General features: G+C 39.8%; 1 protein-coding gene across 4 annotated transcripts in view; it reads right to left on the bottom strand.

Annotated features, from left to right (window-relative positions):
• AFTPH (aftiphilin) overlaps nucleotides 1-18771 on the bottom strand; it is a 47145-nt gene that overhangs the window by 24921 nt on the left and 3453 nt on the right. For all 4 annotated transcript variants that reach the window (XR_007162113.2, XM_048060748.2, XM_048060747.2 and 1 more), the window contains one exon: nucleotides 8312-10121. Coding sequence is in view for 3 of the 4 variants with exons in the window: in XM_048060748.2 (XP_047916705.1) it covers nucleotides 8312-10090 (1779 nt within the window). In the remaining variant the exon portion in view is untranslated. The remainder of the gene's footprint in view (nucleotides 1-8311; nucleotides 10122-18771) is intronic.

The raw sequence follows: 18771 nt of genomic DNA, 5'->3' as shown, positions 1-18771 counted from the left end.
CAGTAATCATCTACAACATTTCTCATTAGAATCGTTTGAAAGTTTGCTTCATCTCCTGTCTCAATTAGGCAAGCCACTGACCATGTACAGCAGCAAACATAACACAAGGCAAATGCCAAATAATCAGGATATTGTGATTCTTTGTGCTGGAGCCAAGGTGAGGAGCAAGGAGCCTGCTCTCCCTGTTCAGCTACTAACTGCAGAAAGCAGGAAAGTTACTTGCTTACAGTGCCTGCTCATCAGTTCTCCTGCCTGAAAAATAAAAAAGAAAGCCTGGCATACAGGGACAGCCACCCGGTTCAGTTATATGGCATTTGCAAGGCATTACGTCCAAATGCCATTATTAATATATTATCCAACGACCTGAATTACACAGCACACCTGATTCATTTCCCTCCCCCTCTCTGCCTCCTTCATTACCTTACTGGTATGTTCTGACTGTAATGAGTCACATTCCATAGTGTATCATTTTCCTCTTAAGTTTAATCATCTCTTAATGGCCAACCACTTTGGCCAGACAGTACGAGGTACATTACCTGTTATGATACCTGTAGACTGTTTTGTGCTCGTTGATTAAAACTAAGACACTAATTGATATTTTTAGGAAGCAAAACTAAAGAGCATTTTGGATTCTACCCTAATGCTTCTAAGTTTTAAAAATTAACTCTGTCTACAATGCGTCAGCTGCTATTATGGTACATGAATGGGTGAATCTTACCTCACTGCTTTAATACAGCACAAAATACATCTTCCCTGTGACAGGGAAGAGGCAGAAGAAAGGCATTGTATCATGACAATAGCAAGGCATCAGGTTTCTTGAAAAGGATGAACACTTGAGAATATACTAGTGACTAAGAATACACTTAGGTAATGAAAGAATTAAGAGAGAGCCTCTATGAGCCAAGCAGCACCTCAGCACCCAATTTCAAATTCGAGCTAAGAATTGTGCCAAAATTTCAGAACGGTTTAATTATAGCATTCTTTGCACTTCCTTTCATCTTCTCTAAATCTCCAGAAGTGCTTAGCCCTTACTTATATGTAGGAGAGAAGAACAGTTTCCATAGCAAACCAGAATAATTAATTCTACGCGTGCAAATGGACACAGGGAGGAACGTGCACACACACATCTCTCAGGCGGTGCCAATGGCCCTAAAGGAAGCAGATGAAGTTTTCTTCTGACTGGTACTATGCTCACAGATCCCAAGTACAAAGGGGGATTACCAAGATTTTGAAATTAATTACAGGTCCAACTTCCACAAACATCAGTCTATTGTTTGTACAAAACAGCCTAAGAAAATACTACTTCTGTCATACACCACAGCAGCAAGTCTTTCAGGAAGAAAAGTCCTGTAAGAATTCAATGCATTTTGGGGATACTTCTAGTACCCACACCCCACCCAATAACTCCTAAAATATGCCTTATCTGCTGTGGAAAGAGCACTCTTCCTAGGTTTATGTAACTGTACTCTTAAAAAAAAAAAAAGCACAAGAAGAACCACAAGAACTTTCCTCCACTTTGAGGCACTGAAATATTTGACAGCTGGGTATTCTGCACTGCAGTTTGACAGGAGTAATGCTCACAGACACTTACTGGAGATGTGAATGAAGGCCAGAGCTGCCATTCTAGCACTTTACTGTGATTCTCCAAACAGCGACAAATTCAAAATCCCGTAGTTTCTGTGACCACTCAAAAGTTCTTGATAAATATGTAAGAGATTTGGTAACCATCACGTGAGGCAATCAAAAAGCACAGACACAACAGACCTCCAAAAGAGAATTACAGCCACAGGATTAGAATATATCTCCTGGGCTGTACGAACAGGGGGACAAGATCAGCCCTCTGAGCTGAAAGGCCAAAGTTCTCGGTTTATAAAATTTGTTTTTCCTCTTATTCTTCATCACAAGACTACAGAATCACTGCATTCCTTCAGCAACACTATCCTGGACTCTACTTGGCCACGCTAAATCCACCCCAGCTGTCTGCACATGAACTCAGCAGAGACGGGTCACTGTTGCTCTTCAGAGCTGTGAAAAAAAGAGGTGCTGAAGCTTGCCATAAAGACAATATTTTTGGGCTACACTACATAAAAGGTCCATGTGAATTGAAGCTTTCACCACTGAACTACTATAATGCTTCCCTGGGTGAAGTTTCAGGGAACTCTGTGCACAGGGGGTAAAAAAAAAAAAAAGATGTCTTGCTTCTGTCTGTGGTGCCAGTCACACATCAGCACACGACAGCTCATCCAGTGAGCGACCCCCATGCCGTAAGCTATGGAGCAGAGCGGCGCTTTGTGCCTCCTGCCTCCCCTCTCTCCACTGGAGGAGGCAGCCCCATTTCTCAGCACAACCCCTCCTTTACCCCACCTGGCTCTTGCTCGAAGTCCAGGGCAGCCTGCTGTCCCCTGAAGGGGGAGGGTGAGAAGTGGAGCATCCCTTCAGCCCCCTTCTCCTGCTACAGGGGAAAAGAGGATACAGAGGAAGAAACTCTCAGGCTCTGGGCTGTTTGTGTCTACTGAACGCACAACCAGGAGACCTAAGAATAAATAAAAACAGTGTAAAAGTTGCAGTACATTAGTCAGAAAAATGAGATATTCCACATTTATCTGGCAGAAGAACATAAGAAAGGAGACAGAAATGGGCATTTGAAGGAATGCTAAAAGTATAATTTACAGATGGACTGAAATGATAGAGGCATGACCAGCCTCCAGAATGCAGAAGTTCGGTGAAGGCTCTCTCAAAAAAAAAAAAAAAAGGCAGATCAAAGATCAGGGGCCAGAAGCCAAGAAAAGAAACTGATTAACCAGAGAGATCTTATTTGATATTACACACCCACTGTTCTGAGAGGGCCTCTTACAAGAATTTACGGCCATTTCAATATTATGTAGACATTTAGTGAGAAACTCCCTTTGCTGTGTTTTGTAATACCCAAACAATATTTTCATCAACACATTCGCCGCTGTGTAACTAACTCACTGTATACTTCCGTAACTTCATCACCTTTTTAAGAGCTAACCTACAGGACCACACAGTTAAAATCCATTTTTTTAGCTCCACCACTTTAACGGCTACAAATCACCAAAGGATCCAAACCCACCAACTTCAGAGGGTCTCGAGGTCTTCTGGGCTCAAGCACTAAGAAACAGACATGAACAGTTAACTAAGCACACATAAACAACCAAACCACTAAGTTCCCAGTTACATAGGGGCAGTTTTTTAATTTGGAACAGTTTACGGACTGCAACTGCTTAAATTAAAAACCACTTGGTCTTCCACATAGCAACATTTATTTCTCCAATGTGCAGGCTGTGCTTAGCAAACAGAGCACCTTCGCCAAGCAATGGGAGAAGCGCTGCAGGCACAACAACCGAGCCAAGAGGAGAAGCAAAGCTAGCATAGAACACCAGCTTCACTTCTCACGATCCCAGCGTGTTTCTTCTCCCCATTCTCCTCTTAAAAAGAAGTTCATTTTAACACAGCGCCATAAATTTCTTAGAGGTTGGGGAAAAAAAAAAAAGTGTTTCATTCTTATTTATCCGCATTTATTTCTGCGGATATTTTATAATGGAAACAATGGTCCTAAACCAAGAGTTACAAGGCAGCAAGGATGCTATTTAGTTATGCAATCAAGTGGTGTCTTTTATTGCTTGATGCAAGAGAGTTATAAACCACAGGCAAGTTAAGTGTAGAAATGTGAAGCTGTCTCCCTTCTTTGGCTGGAAGGCTCATCCATTTATTCTCCCTCAGCTGGAGAGTATCAAATCTTGTGTCTTCCATGCAGGTAAAATGAAGTTTAATAGTTACCTCACTAGACCACATAAAACTTACTTCCCATTTCAGTCATGCTATTATTATCTAGCGGTGGTGTACTGATTTTTCAGCCAGGCTCTGAGAGGAAGTATGGTAGACAAAACTTACGTGTACAAGATGGAAAATAACTTTTAAAAGACTGTGGCATATGAACAGAAATGCTACACCAGTTCTTCCTCCCAAGCTATTTTCTGTTGTAAGATCCCCTTAGCCAGCCTGTTCTGAATTACAGCAATTATGAGATACTTTTAATGGTCTGTTTTGGTCTGTTATTCAGCTGAACATCCTTAAAAACTATGCTATGAACATAAAAAAGCCTTTCCAGACAGATAAGTTTATACTGCAAGTTGTTACCCAACTGTCTGAACTTAATTTAGCCAACAGTACCCTAATTTATCTTAGTGAACAGGGAGTCTGAAGTCTTTATGGCCGTAGCTACGTTTTTTCCAAGAGGATGACTATTCATTCATTGCCCAAGAAGTGCTCTCAACATGACAGTGATGCAGGGTTTTCTTTGTCTTGATGCACACTTGCAGCTCAGGAGCTGTACATCATCCACTCTGATTAATCTGAAGAGGTCGAGCTTCGGCACACAGGCTCTCTGATAAGCAGAGGATCTGAAAAGCTGCTTGAAGGGTTGTTTATATTTCCCTTTCTCCCGTTTCCAGATTTGTTAAGTCTCAGCTAAACCATGGAAGAGTTTTGGCCTTCCAAACAAACCACTGCTCATCTTCGCCTCCTCTAGAGATGCTTATACTCCCTGAACATGGCTAGGCACGGCTGTACCACCCACCTCCGTGCCTACTGTAAGTAAAAACTGCTCTTGTGCTTCGCTAAATCCTCTCCATATTGTTAACACACAATGCTGCAGAGTAACCCCCTCAGCTGACTAATGTTCAGCACTATCTCATGGAAACAGCTGCACTGTGAGCTTTATATTCCTTACAAACACGTGTTGTGTGGTCACATAAAGGGGATTAATGCACAAGGTATGGTAAAGGTTTGCTCAGAACTTGGTAGATGAAGCAATTCACCTGATACTACATCCTAAATCAGTTTTGCTGAACACAAAGGCACATCTATATCATATGCAAGCCTGCAGTTATACCGAAACAAACGACTCCACATTTTCAGCTGAAGGAAAACATTACATGATTAAGGTACACAGTAGTACTGAAATGGGTTCGAACAATAGTTGTATATCTTCCAGCTTCAGAGGCTGAAGAACACACTCTTTCTAATGGGTTACATATTCTTTCAGTGATTTTAACTGAAAACTGAATACCATTCCCTTTTTCCCCCCTCTGTCTAACACTACTGAAGAGAAGAGGTCAGCGAGAGGTTTCTGTTACAAATGCCATATTTCAAATCATGTGCAGCAGTCTGATCACCTAAGACCAAAGGCAAAGGAGAAAATACAAAACAATCTTTTTGCTACTACACGAGGTTGGTTTTATGACCTTTTCCCCTTACTTTCATCTTCTATATTCTATATTTTGTAAAACTGATTAATTGCTTGAATTCAAGCAAGGTCTAATTTTATTAAACACTAAACCAAACAGGTTTTAAAGCAGCTTGCCTGACACATACGTCTTCAAGACCACATTCAGAAAACACAATGTTTTGCTGTCTCCTTCATATCCAGAAAAACAGCAACAGGTAAACAGAAAGGAAACCTGAACTACCAGTAAATAACTTCCCTGTTGTGCCACATTCTGGAAGGATGAAAGTTGTTGTACACATCATTTCCACATTGAAACAGCAATGCTGCTGGCTAAGTATACTTTTTCAGTTTTCTGCTTTTGTAAAGAATTATGTTAGGGACATTCTGCTTACACACCATCCAAAATTACTATACTACCACACCACGGTGACTCTTGTAGCCTCAACATTGCAGATCAAGTGTACACTGTATCTTGTAAACGATCCCAGTTCACCTTTAGTCCACGCTGAAGTTTCAGTTACCACATCTATCTCAGGTGTCTAGCACATGCAGCAGCGCTCTCTCTCAGCAAATACTTTAACGTGCTGTATTTTGTGGCTTGACCTCAATGGCATCTCTTAATTGAAAATAAGAAAAGTGATGAAAATCAGTTCAATTTCTCTAATATTCCGCACTCCAAGAACTGGGGCTGTTTGCAGGCTGGTGCTGACTTGACTAATCTCAACGTCTAGAACATACAAGGTGGTGTTTTTAGTTGCAAATACTAAACTGTGGATCCCTGGATTCAAAACAGAGTTACTAAAGATTAAAATGAAGCATTTTTAAATATAGAAAGATATTAGATAGAAATACAGGTTTGAAAAAGTCTTTTGAAAACTTAAAGAGTGCTTGCAGAACACAAAGTAAGTTTTCAGGATGTGTAACTGTTGCTTTTAAGAGTTAATTGAAAAAAAAAAAAATGTAGCAACTACCATTTATTGCAAGGCTGAGGAACTGTTGCAAAACAGACCTTCGCCAGCTCAACTTCCTCTGCAGCTTGTTGGTGCAGAACAACAAGCTGGGGGTTGTACTTCCTCACTCGCAGGAAAGGCAGAAAATCACTCTGCATGCAGTCACAGCTGACTGTAGTTTAAAGAGAAGGAATGAAAAAAATCTTTAGGTTTTACAACTTGACTTACAATCCAAGCAATCTACTGCACGACCTTCCCACAGGACACCCGGTAACTTCTATTGTAATTGAGCTCATCTTTACCTAACACAGACTTGGGGAGGGGGAGAAAATCTTCCTGAACCTGTGAAGATTCTGCTTTTATCAACATCAACATTCAGAAAGTGTTTTCAATACAATTTTCCATATTTGTTGATAAAATTTTGAAGTAAAAAATAAACGTTTGGCACTTTCTGAGCACCCTCAAAAACATGATTTAATGGAAAACTGGATGATTTAACTCGAATCATCTCCCCACCCTATTTCTTTGTCAGATTCTGGACAGCCTCTTTTGACGGGAAACAGAAACAATTTAGATTAATTGCACTAATGACCTAGGTACTCTCCAATTTCACAGGTGGATGGACAAGAGAACAGGTAACAAGAGATTTGTGCTTTTGCCTTGAGAAACGGACCCGCACAGTCAGATAATCCCCAGCAAACGAGTAAGGTTTTGCATAGGCAGAGAAATCCATCTGCAGGTTCACTTGAGATCTTGTTTTGGTCTCACAAAGTCAATTTGAAATTTGGGGTGTTAGTCACTGAACAAAACAGGATGCAGGAAGCATCAGGAGCTGAGGCTCACACCTTTTAATGTGACAAGAAGTCAATGCTAAGCCTCAAAAGCTCCCTCCTACTGGCTGGTGCTTGCGAAGCTCTGACTGGCACAGGCTTCTTCTGGAAACCCATTTCATCTGCCTCTGGTAGGAAACGGAAAGAGGCACGGCTGTCACCAAGTCTGCATCAGGTCCTGGAAGAAAGGGCTTACCTCATTTCCTTTTATTGCCAGAGGAAAGCCAAAGCTTTTAGCTACGTATCACCACTAACGCCCTTAGCATACTCTAACCGACTCACGCAGAATGACATGATTGAAAAGAAGCATTGAAGGGAATTTTAAAGCCAAATTGCTGTGAGTTTTGTAAGAGTAGTACTGAATAGTTATTAAAAAATGTATCTGTGTATGAACAGGAACAGATCTCACAGATGACTAGCGAAAAGACCTAGGAAGAAATTATTTAGGAATTAATACACACTTAGCAACTACAGCAGAAAACCGAGGGAGTGAGAAATGATCTTATCTTCTTTACCCTCCAGAAAACTCCCATTTAGATACTGCAGCAGCTGCAAGAAATCATCAGTCCAGTATTTGCGACACTGCTATAATGTGGAGCTTGCCATAACTGATGTTTAACAGAGACTTATTTTTAAATAACCAGGAGTTAGAATAGGAGGGACAGAGCTCCAGAGGCCATATTTTATGATAAGGTCAGTGGCAGTTTTGAAACAAACCGCAACAGTGCCTGCTTGCAATGTCAGACATCTCCAGATTGCACTCTAAGTGAATGAGTGCAGCTATTTACAAACTGAGTCACCATTTGTAATCAGATTTTTGATAACATGGTAGAGAATGGTGCTGAAAAATTTGGGGAACCAGTAGCTCCAGCTTCCAGGCACCTACCTTATGCCTACTTAATGAAAAGGCAACATCAGAGTGCCCCCCAAAAGGCTGTAAACTATGAAGCAAAGAACCATCACAGGCTCTGAAATGCTTATGACGGCTTATTCCTTTGATCAGTTTATGTAAAGTACCACATATAATTTTCAGACCAAATGCATACAAATTCCCACATACCCTGCTCATTTTTCTGCAGGAAATAACAGCGCAAAAGAGAAGAGATGCAAATACAGCACACTATTTCATACCAGCCTTTCTCACCCACCAAATTAAATCTTTCCCACAAGTCAAACAAGGACTGTCCAAACATCTGCTGTATGCAGAAGCAGGAACCAGGAAGAGCTGCATGCACAAGAGCAGAACAACGCTGAGCAAGCAAAATCAAGAACACCTTTACCTGAACTGAAGGTGCTGGCTCTTGAGATTGCTTACTGGTAGATCCTTGGAAAGATGCTAAAGCAAAACTGTCAGTCTTGTGTAATACTGGGCCATCAATCCTCACAGATGCATCTGTCCTATGTGACTGCCACGTCTCTTTCCTGTGATGAGATTCACCAGCCTGCTCCTCTCCAAAGGCAGCCCAAGAACAGCTGTCTTTTTGTTCATCTTCAAAAGCATTCCAATCAGTAGCCTGGTTACAACCTGCTGAACTGAAGTCCGCAAAGTCATCAGAGTCCTGAAAAGCAACACTCTCATCTTGAGGTTTTGGCACTGAATCAAAGTCTCCAAACTCACTATCATCACCATTTTCTACCTCAACAGTATGCTGGAAGTCTAAGCCAGAAATTTTACTGGTAGCGTTACATTCTAAAGTGTCAGCAGTCTGATTTAGTTCAGCTTGATCCAACGTTGCTGGCAGCTGAGAAACAGTACTTGTGTCCCTGAATTCACCAAACGCATCATTAGGTTTGCTAATATGTGCAGGCTGTTCAGAAGTTCCTTCTAAAGCCAGAGCGTTTATTGATTCTTGAGCATTAACGAAAGTGGAAGATGCACTGCTGACGGAACCAAAATCACCAAAGTCGTCGTCATGTGTGTCACGGCAAGCTACAACTTCAGTACTACTTCCACCAGTCTTAACATCCTCAGAATCACCCACGTCTTCTCCTGCAAGATCACTGCTTAGGCTTTGGATCTCATCAACTTTGATGTCCTCTGATCCCGAAAAGTCATCGGGCTGAGAAAAACCTTTGTCATTCTCTGTATCATGTAGGTTTCTTCTCCCATTGTTTTCTCCGTTTTCAGTAGTGCATATTGAACTTCCAGTTGTTTGAGACGTACTAAAAATTGTGAACTCATTATCTTCCAGTGCTGAGGAACCCTGTTCACAGCTAGCTTCTGCAACGCAAGTCTCTTCTGCAGTATGAGTTACTCTGTTTATTCTGTTGTTTTCCTGAATGCTCAGAGAGTCTCTTTCATTAAGAACACTGCATATTGTAGGCCCTGTTCCCTCTAAATGGATTGTTTTTTTGTTTGAAAATGTAGCAAAATCTGCAAAGCCTTCACCCGAGCTAGGCATTGAGTTCAAACTTAGCTCAGTACTATGGGTGCTAACAGTTTTTAGTCCCTTTGCGTCACTGATGCTGTCTAGATCTTCTGTTCCCTGAGGATTTACAGAGTCCGACGCTGCAAATCCGTTTGTTAGAATCTCTAGACATGGAAGTTTCTCACCATTCCAAGCATCTATTTGCTCATCCTGGCTTTCAACCGCTGTATCAGTTCTAACGACATCAGAAGAAAAACTCTCTGATTTCCCAGTGTTCTCTCTTCGTTCCCCTCGTTTGTTTACCTCTTCTAAACTTACATCAAACGCAGGACCTGAAGTTCTAAACTTAGATTTTTCTTTGCTGGTACTAGTAGCTGACATATCAGAAAGTTCCTTAGTAGGAGTAGGAAGCTCTGCAATGCAGTCTTTAACATTTTTAACAGATGTGAAAGTTGCAATGCTAGCTACATTGTCAGAATAATCATGAAGGGGGATAAAATGATTTGTGGGTATAAACTCCTCCTTCGGATGACTGTAGTCTGGAGTATCAAAATCCGCAAAAGCTACGCCAGCAGTGCTTACGCCAGAAAAGCCTCCAAATTCCCCAAATTCATCTTCATCGTCATCATCAGCTCCATTGTCTAGTGGTGGAGGGGATGAGGAATACATTCGAATGATGTCTGGTTCCATTGTTTAGTTCCACTTCAAAGTTACTATATTTCTATAAAGGCAAAAAAGAGAAGTATATTATAATTTGGCTACCTTGTCTTCCTTCACATTTTATTTTTCACTCTTTCACATTTTAGAAGTGGACGTATAGGTCAATGTCAATATTAGATGAAAAAGGAACATAAAACACCACTACATAAAATGTCTGCAGAATGTTTACTCATAACTTTCAATACTCTGAAATACTGTTTTCTTTCTCTACCACGAAGCCAGGCAAGGTTTACATCAGAAGCCTGGCAAAAAACAAACAAAAAAAACACACAATGGCACTCTCAGCTAAAGCCCGTGACAAGTAAATTTAAGCAGCAGTTCCATTGGATGTAGCACACGGGGCAGATTATAAAGGCAGCACCAAGAATTTCCCAGACCCATTTTCTAACCAATTCTTCTGTTTCAGAAGTCTCAATCTACTGGGGACAGTTCAAGTCTCTTGTCAAGTACTCCACAATCACATTTCTCAGGAGACGGTGCTGAAATGCCAGAACACAAAACACAATTGTCTTGAGCTGTCGTGCAACACACCGACGCAACTAAATTGAGTTTTAACCCACCAGTTCCCAGCGTCCTGTCACCAGGAATTCATCAAATAGCCGGTTACCCTTGCAAATAGCCAGGTCCACCTTGTCCCACACTCAGCTGTGCCCTTCACCTCACCGTGCCACAGAAATTAAGCCACTTGATGGACAGTCAGTTGTGTACGTAAGACAGCAGCTCCAAAAATTTGTGAAGATGCTTCCTTACGCTTTGAAATGGTGAAGGAGTGGTGGAAGAAGCTACCGTTATAATTGCTGCCTGTGATCCGCTGTCCTACAATTTAAGTCTCTACCAATTGGTGGGTTTCTGTCCCATCTCCCTGTTTTTTGGATTTCCAAACTCCAAGCCAAAGCGTGCTGTCTCCCCAGTTGCTGCTGCCAGCCTGCTTTTGGCCCACAAGCCTCCAGTTGGGAAACGGCATGATAAGCACCTTCAAAGCCTAGAAGCAAAACAAACTTCTCTGTCACAGCTTATTCTCAAAAGCAGAACGGAGAAAGATTATCCATAAAATATTTAAACACAAATCACTACATCACAGGGAAAAAAAAAAAGTATGAAAGAGCTCCCATGGCCTAGATAGAAACAGATTAAGGACACCATCTTAACATTGCAAACTATTAAAGCAATAATCGAGGTATGGATTGAGAATTCCCACCAACACCAGAAATGGTCTATTTTTTTCCCACTATTGCGTGTGATTAATGAACCACTAGCTAATATTTTTTATATATTCACAACTATACACATCACCTAACCAGTTCGTACGTTAGAGTCCTTAAAGGGAGAGCTACAACTGGGCTCTTTCCATTTGAAATGTCATTTTTCTACCAATAACCTGTAACAAACTAAGCATTTCCTGCAGAAAAAGAGAAAACTGGAAACCTCCTGTATGTATTAGCAAATAGTTGAATTTCTAATTACTACATAAGAGCAGACTTTTTGAGTTTTGAAACAAAAACAAAACAAGGATCCTTAACTCCAAAGCACTTGGCAAAGGACTTGGTACATGAACCTAAACAACATCACACGGAGGGTACAACAACAACAAATGAAGCTCTGCAGCTCTTTTCAAGCACAACATACCACAGCTCTTGAGCCAAACAACTCATCGTATTTACCAGGAAAGTCTGATATCTTTAAGGTGACTAACATATCTCCAACTTTTTTAAAGGGTATATTTTGCAGTTATAAAAGAATAGGCTGCTTATCAAAATGAAACCAAGAAGTAATTTGTAACATCACATGAAAACTGAAGACTGCAGAGAAATGTTGTTTAGAATGAAGTTGTCAACAAGCTCCCACATAGGCTTACTCAGCACCAGCTGCTTAGCAAGGTATTTCAGAGAGCAGCTTCACTCTCCTGTCTCAGAGGCTTCAGCGACCAAAAGCACTCTCCCCATTTTACATCAAGGTCTAGCAACTGCTCTTTAATGTCATCCATGAACATAAAGATCCTTTCTGAGATGTCTGCAGAGTATGACTTTGAGCTCACATTGACATTTCGCCAACCTGTTTACTTTCCAAGCTTCTGGGTTTCCAATCCACTAACTACGATAACAGCATTTCTTCTTTGTGACTATCAGAGCAGTCGTGCTGGTTGTTCTTTTGTAGGAAAAAAATATTAAAAAAGACTGGTTAGGTAGATAGATGTTTATCTGGTATATATTAGCTGTGCTCATCCCAAGGCACCGTACCCTGGGGAAAGCACTCTTCAAAGCTAGAGGGGAGCTGGTTAAACCCTACAGCCCTGTGTCACGACTTCATGACTCCCAGAGTCACGAACCTGTAGCTCTTCAGTAACACACTGACACTAATGGGAAAGGACAGAGAAAGCAGCATCCTTTGAAATGGGATTCACCCCCCACAATTCCTGCTACTGGCCCTGGAAATGGGAAAGGACTTCTTGGATTACTCCCCCCCCCCCCCCCCCCCTTTTTTTTTAAACTAAAAAAGTAATTTATTTGGTTATTAAAAAAAAAAATAACTCTTTGTAACTAAATCTGAGTCCATGAATTTCCAGTTTAATCTCAGTAGGCAACAGCACAAATTTATTATTAAACCTCCTGGAATTTAACAAGAGTGTTTACACCTCTTTGGAAAATTCAGTTGACACGGTATTTATTATCTTACCCCATGTGACAAAAGCTGAAGAGACTGTAAAGGCAAGAAACCATTTTTTGGAACAAAAAAGCCCACCCTCAACACTATTTCAAGGATGGCACAGGCTAGATATAAACCAAAAGAAAAAGGAGCTTGAAGAGAAGCTATGAAATAGCTGGAAAGAAGGAAGGTAAAGACGAGTCCTACCAAAAACCACCCAAACAAACAGGAAAAAAAGCTAATAAAGCTAGAGGGTGGGATAAGCAGCTCCATCACCAAGACCAAACACTATCATTAAAGCCACTGCAGCCTCAACACTACATTTTGTCATGTCATTAGATGTTTTCTTCTTTATTTGGCAGAGATGCACTCCAAAAGACATCTCTAAAGCTATTTTTAAGACAGAAATGATTTTAAAATAGAAAATGAGTGTTCTGCAGCCTGGAAAGTAAAAACGTATGCAACTAATTCCATAAAAATTTGAAGCAGAAACCCAAATAAAATCCCTAAGTATTTCAACTACTCTCAAACAGGTAGCCCAGAAAACATTAAATGCTTAAGAAAGTAAAATGCTTGTACACTGACACCAGTTAAATCTAGGAAGCTAACACATTTCATTGAGAAACACCTGTTTTTGAAGTCCACAAGACGCAGTCTTGAAGTTCTCAATGCAACATGAGTTATAAAGACCAAGGTTAACACAGAAGTAACATATATATTAAAAACTCCAAATGAATACATATCAGGTTTTTCTTCTTTTGAAGCAGTTTTAGAATAATCATGTCATGAAAGCAAACATATTCAAGTAAAAAGGAGATAAATCTAGACAGACCAGCATCCTCTATCCCAAGAGCCTTATTTTTACTGATGAGAAGTCATGAGAAGGGAAGGAGAAAGCGCACAACAAAAGCAACCTCAAATTTGCTTCCATCTAGCAAATACATGAACTTACAGCTCTGCACTTAGACAATGGCATCAGAATTAATGATTTCCCAAATCTCAGCAGGTACTTTGCTCAACTGCAGCTCTTGCACTTGGCGAAGAAGCATCATGAGCTCGGTTCCCCACCTGCATTACTGGGGCTTTCCGGATCACAATTAGGGAGAATGCTGAGGAACCTCCTAAATTATGCAGGATACAGACCAATATTATTTAAATTAAGAAGTCAGACTAAACAATGAGGCCTGAAATAATAACAGAAGTTTAATTTCTTTTTTTTAATCTGTACCTCATAGGTGTGTCCTAACACTATGAATCAGAGGCCTCGCAGAAGTCCTTCCGCACTTTCCCGTTAAAAAGGAAGTTTGTCTGAAGTTGTTTCACCACAAGCATGCTTTTTTAAAGAAAAATCTTTTTACATTTCTAGGCATGTAGAAGCTGTTTCTCACTTGAGTTATTTGAAAAAAATCACATTCAACTCTGCATTAGTTACTGCTCCGCCACCTGACATCACAAGATCTCATGCGAAAAATGCCCTCGAAAATTATTTCTTAGCCTGCACTGGATGTACTTCTACAAGTTATCTACTATAACAAAAATGATACAGTAAATGATAAAGAAACAAACAAAAGGCTATAGTTAGCTTAATGTCACCCAGAAATAAAACAGTTCAGAAACTTCTTAGGGGCAGGGTGATCTAAAAAAATTAAATAATACGCAGCATTCAGAAAACAAAATGAGTAACATGGGGGCAGCAAGCATCGTTGTTGAAGGGAATTTACCTCCAAGACTGTTTTCCCCCCAGTTAACATAAAAAAGGTAGGCGAGGAAGAACAGAACAAAGGTAACTTGGGGCTGAACCGGACTGCCAAAACCCAATCAAATTTGCACGAAGATTTCCGATCATCTAAACATTTTCTCCAGTGCAACTTCTGCTGTAGGGAAGAAACTTCCTTCAATTTTTTATTTCAAAGCACTTTTAAAACATCACAGGGATCATTTACACAACAGCAGTCCCACAGCACAATGCTTTGCTCCAGATACGTTTCAGGAACAGTTGCCAAAACAAGATCTGCGAGGAACATTAATTGTAGTTAACTATCAAAGCTGTGACCAGATTTTCAAATCCTCATCTTGAATTAGTTTAATCAGTTTAGCCCATATGATCTAATTGCATAATCACTTGTATGGGCTTGTTTATCAATGTTTTTTTGAACGTCATCTATTTCCGATGATGGAAATGCATCATTGCATTTTACAAGTCCACATTACAGATGCATTTTAAAAGTCCATGTTAAAGAACTCCAAGATGTATGAAATTGTACTGTATATATGTTAATATACTTGAATTGTTGTTTACAAAACTCAGAAGACCATCATACTAAATGGTTATCGGAAGGAAATTGTTTAAATGTTTATCAGTCTTTCCCCGCCCTTGGACTAATCACTGATAAATTTTTAACAGGGGGCATACTCCCAATTCACCTTGAAACATAAAAAAGCATGGGAATTTTTATCCTTAATGCACTTTCCTTCAGAAAGGATTTCATTATGAACCCCTTTCTTGACTTTCAAAAGCGTTCCACCTGCCAGCCACAAACTATTGAACCCAATTCATTATCCTTCACTGGAACATTAACTTGGTGAAAAGCCACCGGGCTAACAGAACAACAACTTTGTTCATTAATTCCTTTAGTTAATCCCTGCTTTGTCTGGCATCTCAAACGGGGGCTACGAGCTGGAACTGCGGCTTCATCTTTTGTAGTGCAGAACTCTCCACCCAGCTCAGACATACCCTGCCAGTCACGCTGTGAGGCTCTATCATCTTGTAAACCCATATTTCAAGTGGTTAACCCCTTCATTTGTAAAATGTGATTTTACTCAGGAAGTAGAATTTGAAGAAAATCCATGACTGAGATGCACGTTACTTATCTTCCTCGTATTTAAGAGGGAATTGGCTCCCAAATTTAAAAGCTTGCTAAGAGGTTAACATGCACTTTACCATCTATCTGCTCATTTAAAGGTTCTGGAAAAAATGGAAATTTTAAACAAATGGAAAACACCAGTTTTTCAGCATGCTATGTAGTCAGGATTCTTCTTTGAGGGAAGTTATAACAGTTTTTACCTGCACATAATAGAGCAGCTATGTTTCTATGGTTTGTAATAACCCAGATTTCTGGCAGCAGAGCTTGAAGCGAAGAATTAGAGTGCATTTCAGTGTTCCTGTTTAGGCTGGATTAATTTATTCCCAATCACAGATTTATGTTGACAAGTGTCAGCAAGTTTTTCTGAATCATAATAAAGATAGTTTATATTATTAGAGTGATAATGGATTGCCATCAATTTGTCATGACATGCAGTTTGCCCAACATTTTTCAGAAAAATGTATCACAGAATTGTTTTCTCTTTCAGATGCCATTTTCTGCAACCGTTTACTTGGTATTAAAAAAAAAGAAAAAACACAGCTGACAAAAGCACTAGTTCTTGCTTCCGTCTGTTTCTTTGTATCCATATTTTGATATTCATTATGAAGGAATTTCACAGACAAATTTCACTATAGTAGACATAAGACCACTGTTAAAGTCGCACTATAAATGTAATTCATCAATACACTTACGGTGCATATCGCCATTTTATTTTAAAGAAAAAAATGATGCTGACTAATTTGGTCAGATTCAATCCTATTACAGCAGTTCTTAGTTTTAAATCTTTTTTTTTTTTTCTCTAATGCCACAAGCATTTAAGCACGTAACAGGTTAATTTGAAATACGCAACAGAAGTGAAAAAAGAAGTCTGTAATGATGGAAAAGATTAGAGTAGTAGTTGATTCAAGTTTTGATAGTGCAAGGATTCAGGACAAAATTCATACCCTATCACGTTTGGAAATTCATACCCTACTTTTACCTCAAGTCACTAATTAGGTTTCTAAAACACTGACTATCAAACCAGGGTATCTCATCATTTGCTTGTAGTAAATAGGGAACAGCATCTGCTTTCCTCATACATGGACCACATCCTGGTTCATTACTTTTTTGCAGAGCAATAGCAAATCTAACAAAGACACAGCAGCAAAGAGGAGAATGTAATTACGACAAGCAAAAGCAGGTGTACACAGTTCCTTGTCTGCGCATTTTCTAAGGCAAAACTTAAAATAGCATGTTTGGTTCTTATATAAGACCCGAAACACTGGGAAGCCACCAGAAATACTGCTAAGTAAAGAAATAATTGAGATACATAAGCAAACAAACAAACACCCAAACAAAACGTTACAGGTTAGAATGTTTCCTTTAAGGAGAACATTAGCAAAACAATGAATAACTTCTCAATAACAGATTATTCTGAAAGCAAAGCTGAGTTAAGCAACCTATCACAACCCATAAAGAAACTTAAACTAACTAGGGATGGCATGATCAAGATCTCCACGATAGAAACTACAAGGTTACTGAAATGCCTTGCAGCAAAAAGCTTGCAATGGCAAGGAGGTGGATTCAAGTCATTAGCTGCTAGGATCTGTTCTTTCCAAGAACATTCAGCTCTTCACTGCAAGGGAATTCCTCAAACTAATATCAAAAATGTCTTAGCAAGGACCAGATTTAGACTCCTCGTTACAGCAAAATGTTGGCTTCCAGTAAGAAAAGCTGTCTCCCATTATAACTTTGCCTTTCCATTGGCCTATTAACAATGGAAAATGGATTTATGGTCTTTCTGTACTGCACCTGAAAACTCATTTCTAGAAGGGCCGTTGTAGATGTGAGAAGTCTGTTAAAACAATATTCCTACAACTAAAATCCAATCCAAAAAGAGTCATTGTCCAAGCTGCAGTCAATATGTTCCTAAATTGGGTTATTAAGTTTAGTTTTCCTTTTGGAATAACTTACCAGCAAACAAAATACAGAAAGAAAATGTTTACTTCATAAAGCCTCCAGAAATCAATGCTTTCGATTTTGAATCTAATGCTGTTACAGCCAGAAGCTCCTTTACACAAAGCAGGAGTTTCAGGACACTGTTTTTGTTTTCCTCAAGTTATGTACGTCCAAGCAATGTTCTCCAGCTCCGATACGGCCAGTGTGTCTAAATATAAGCCTTACTTCTCATTACCCAACATTTGGCACTAATCAATACAATTGTACATTATCGCGGTTTCAACAAACACCGAATACGCCAGACACCTTCTATTAGGAAGTGTTGTATGTAAAAGGAACTTTAAAGTAACAAAACTCAGGAGGCTTCCTTCCATCAGGACTCAGGCACTTATCTCAGCAGCAGCTCAGGCTTCCTGTCCTCCCCAAGCTGGCAGTAAACCCAAGGCATCCTCAGACAATTCACCCTATATAAGATCCAAACCTCTTTGCCACTGCTTCTCTCCCTCTCATCGCATACGAGAAGACTAAGTTAGGTGGCACAAATGTGAAATGTAAATAGCTCTGTGATATCTTCCTTTAAATCTTACTTGTCAGATTATACAGAAGCAGTCAAATGCATGCTTTCACTAGCTGTGCTGTTTTGCTTCTCCATATTCCATTTATGCTCAGCTGTGGAATCCAAGGAACATTTGAAAAATACGAACCTGAACATTGTGTTTGTTCATGACTCTCCTCTTAACCGAGAATAGCATCACTTCCCCAAAACAAAAAGACCAGGTTATTTTTACAAAACTACTACGAGCAAAAGAAATCTAATGTTTTCACTGCAAATCAACTGACTGGCTTCAACAGCTGCAGAAAAAGACACTGTATCTAAATCTGTGAACAGACATTGGGGAAGATGTTATAAGAACAAGCATGTTTTTAAACTCATGTAGGCAAACATGCTCGGCTGGGAAAGTCAATCAGGTTTAAGATCTGGCTCTGTGGGAACACTGCATTTGTGCGTAACCTACTGTACACATCGAAACAATGTATGAAGTGAGAGATTGCGTAAGGAATGCATAACCGGGATGCTTTCATTCTTAACATTTCTTAAATTCATTTTACAGCAGTGTTCAACTCCGCGAGAAAATGTATTTCTGGATGTTACCCTGAAACATGTTATTTGGGAACCTGTTCTAAATTAAGATGAAAAGGTGCTGG

The sequence above is a fragment of the Anser cygnoides genome, chromosome 3 (genome assembly GCF_040182565.1).
Source record: "Anser cygnoides isolate HZ-2024a breed goose chromosome 3, Taihu_goose_T2T_genome, whole genome shotgun sequence".
NCBI classification, from domain to species: domain Eukaryota; kingdom Metazoa; phylum Chordata; class Aves; order Anseriformes; family Anatidae; genus Anser; species Anser cygnoides.
The sequence above is the reverse complement of the archived record's forward strand: the minus strand, read 5'-3'. Positions and strand labels throughout refer to the sequence as shown.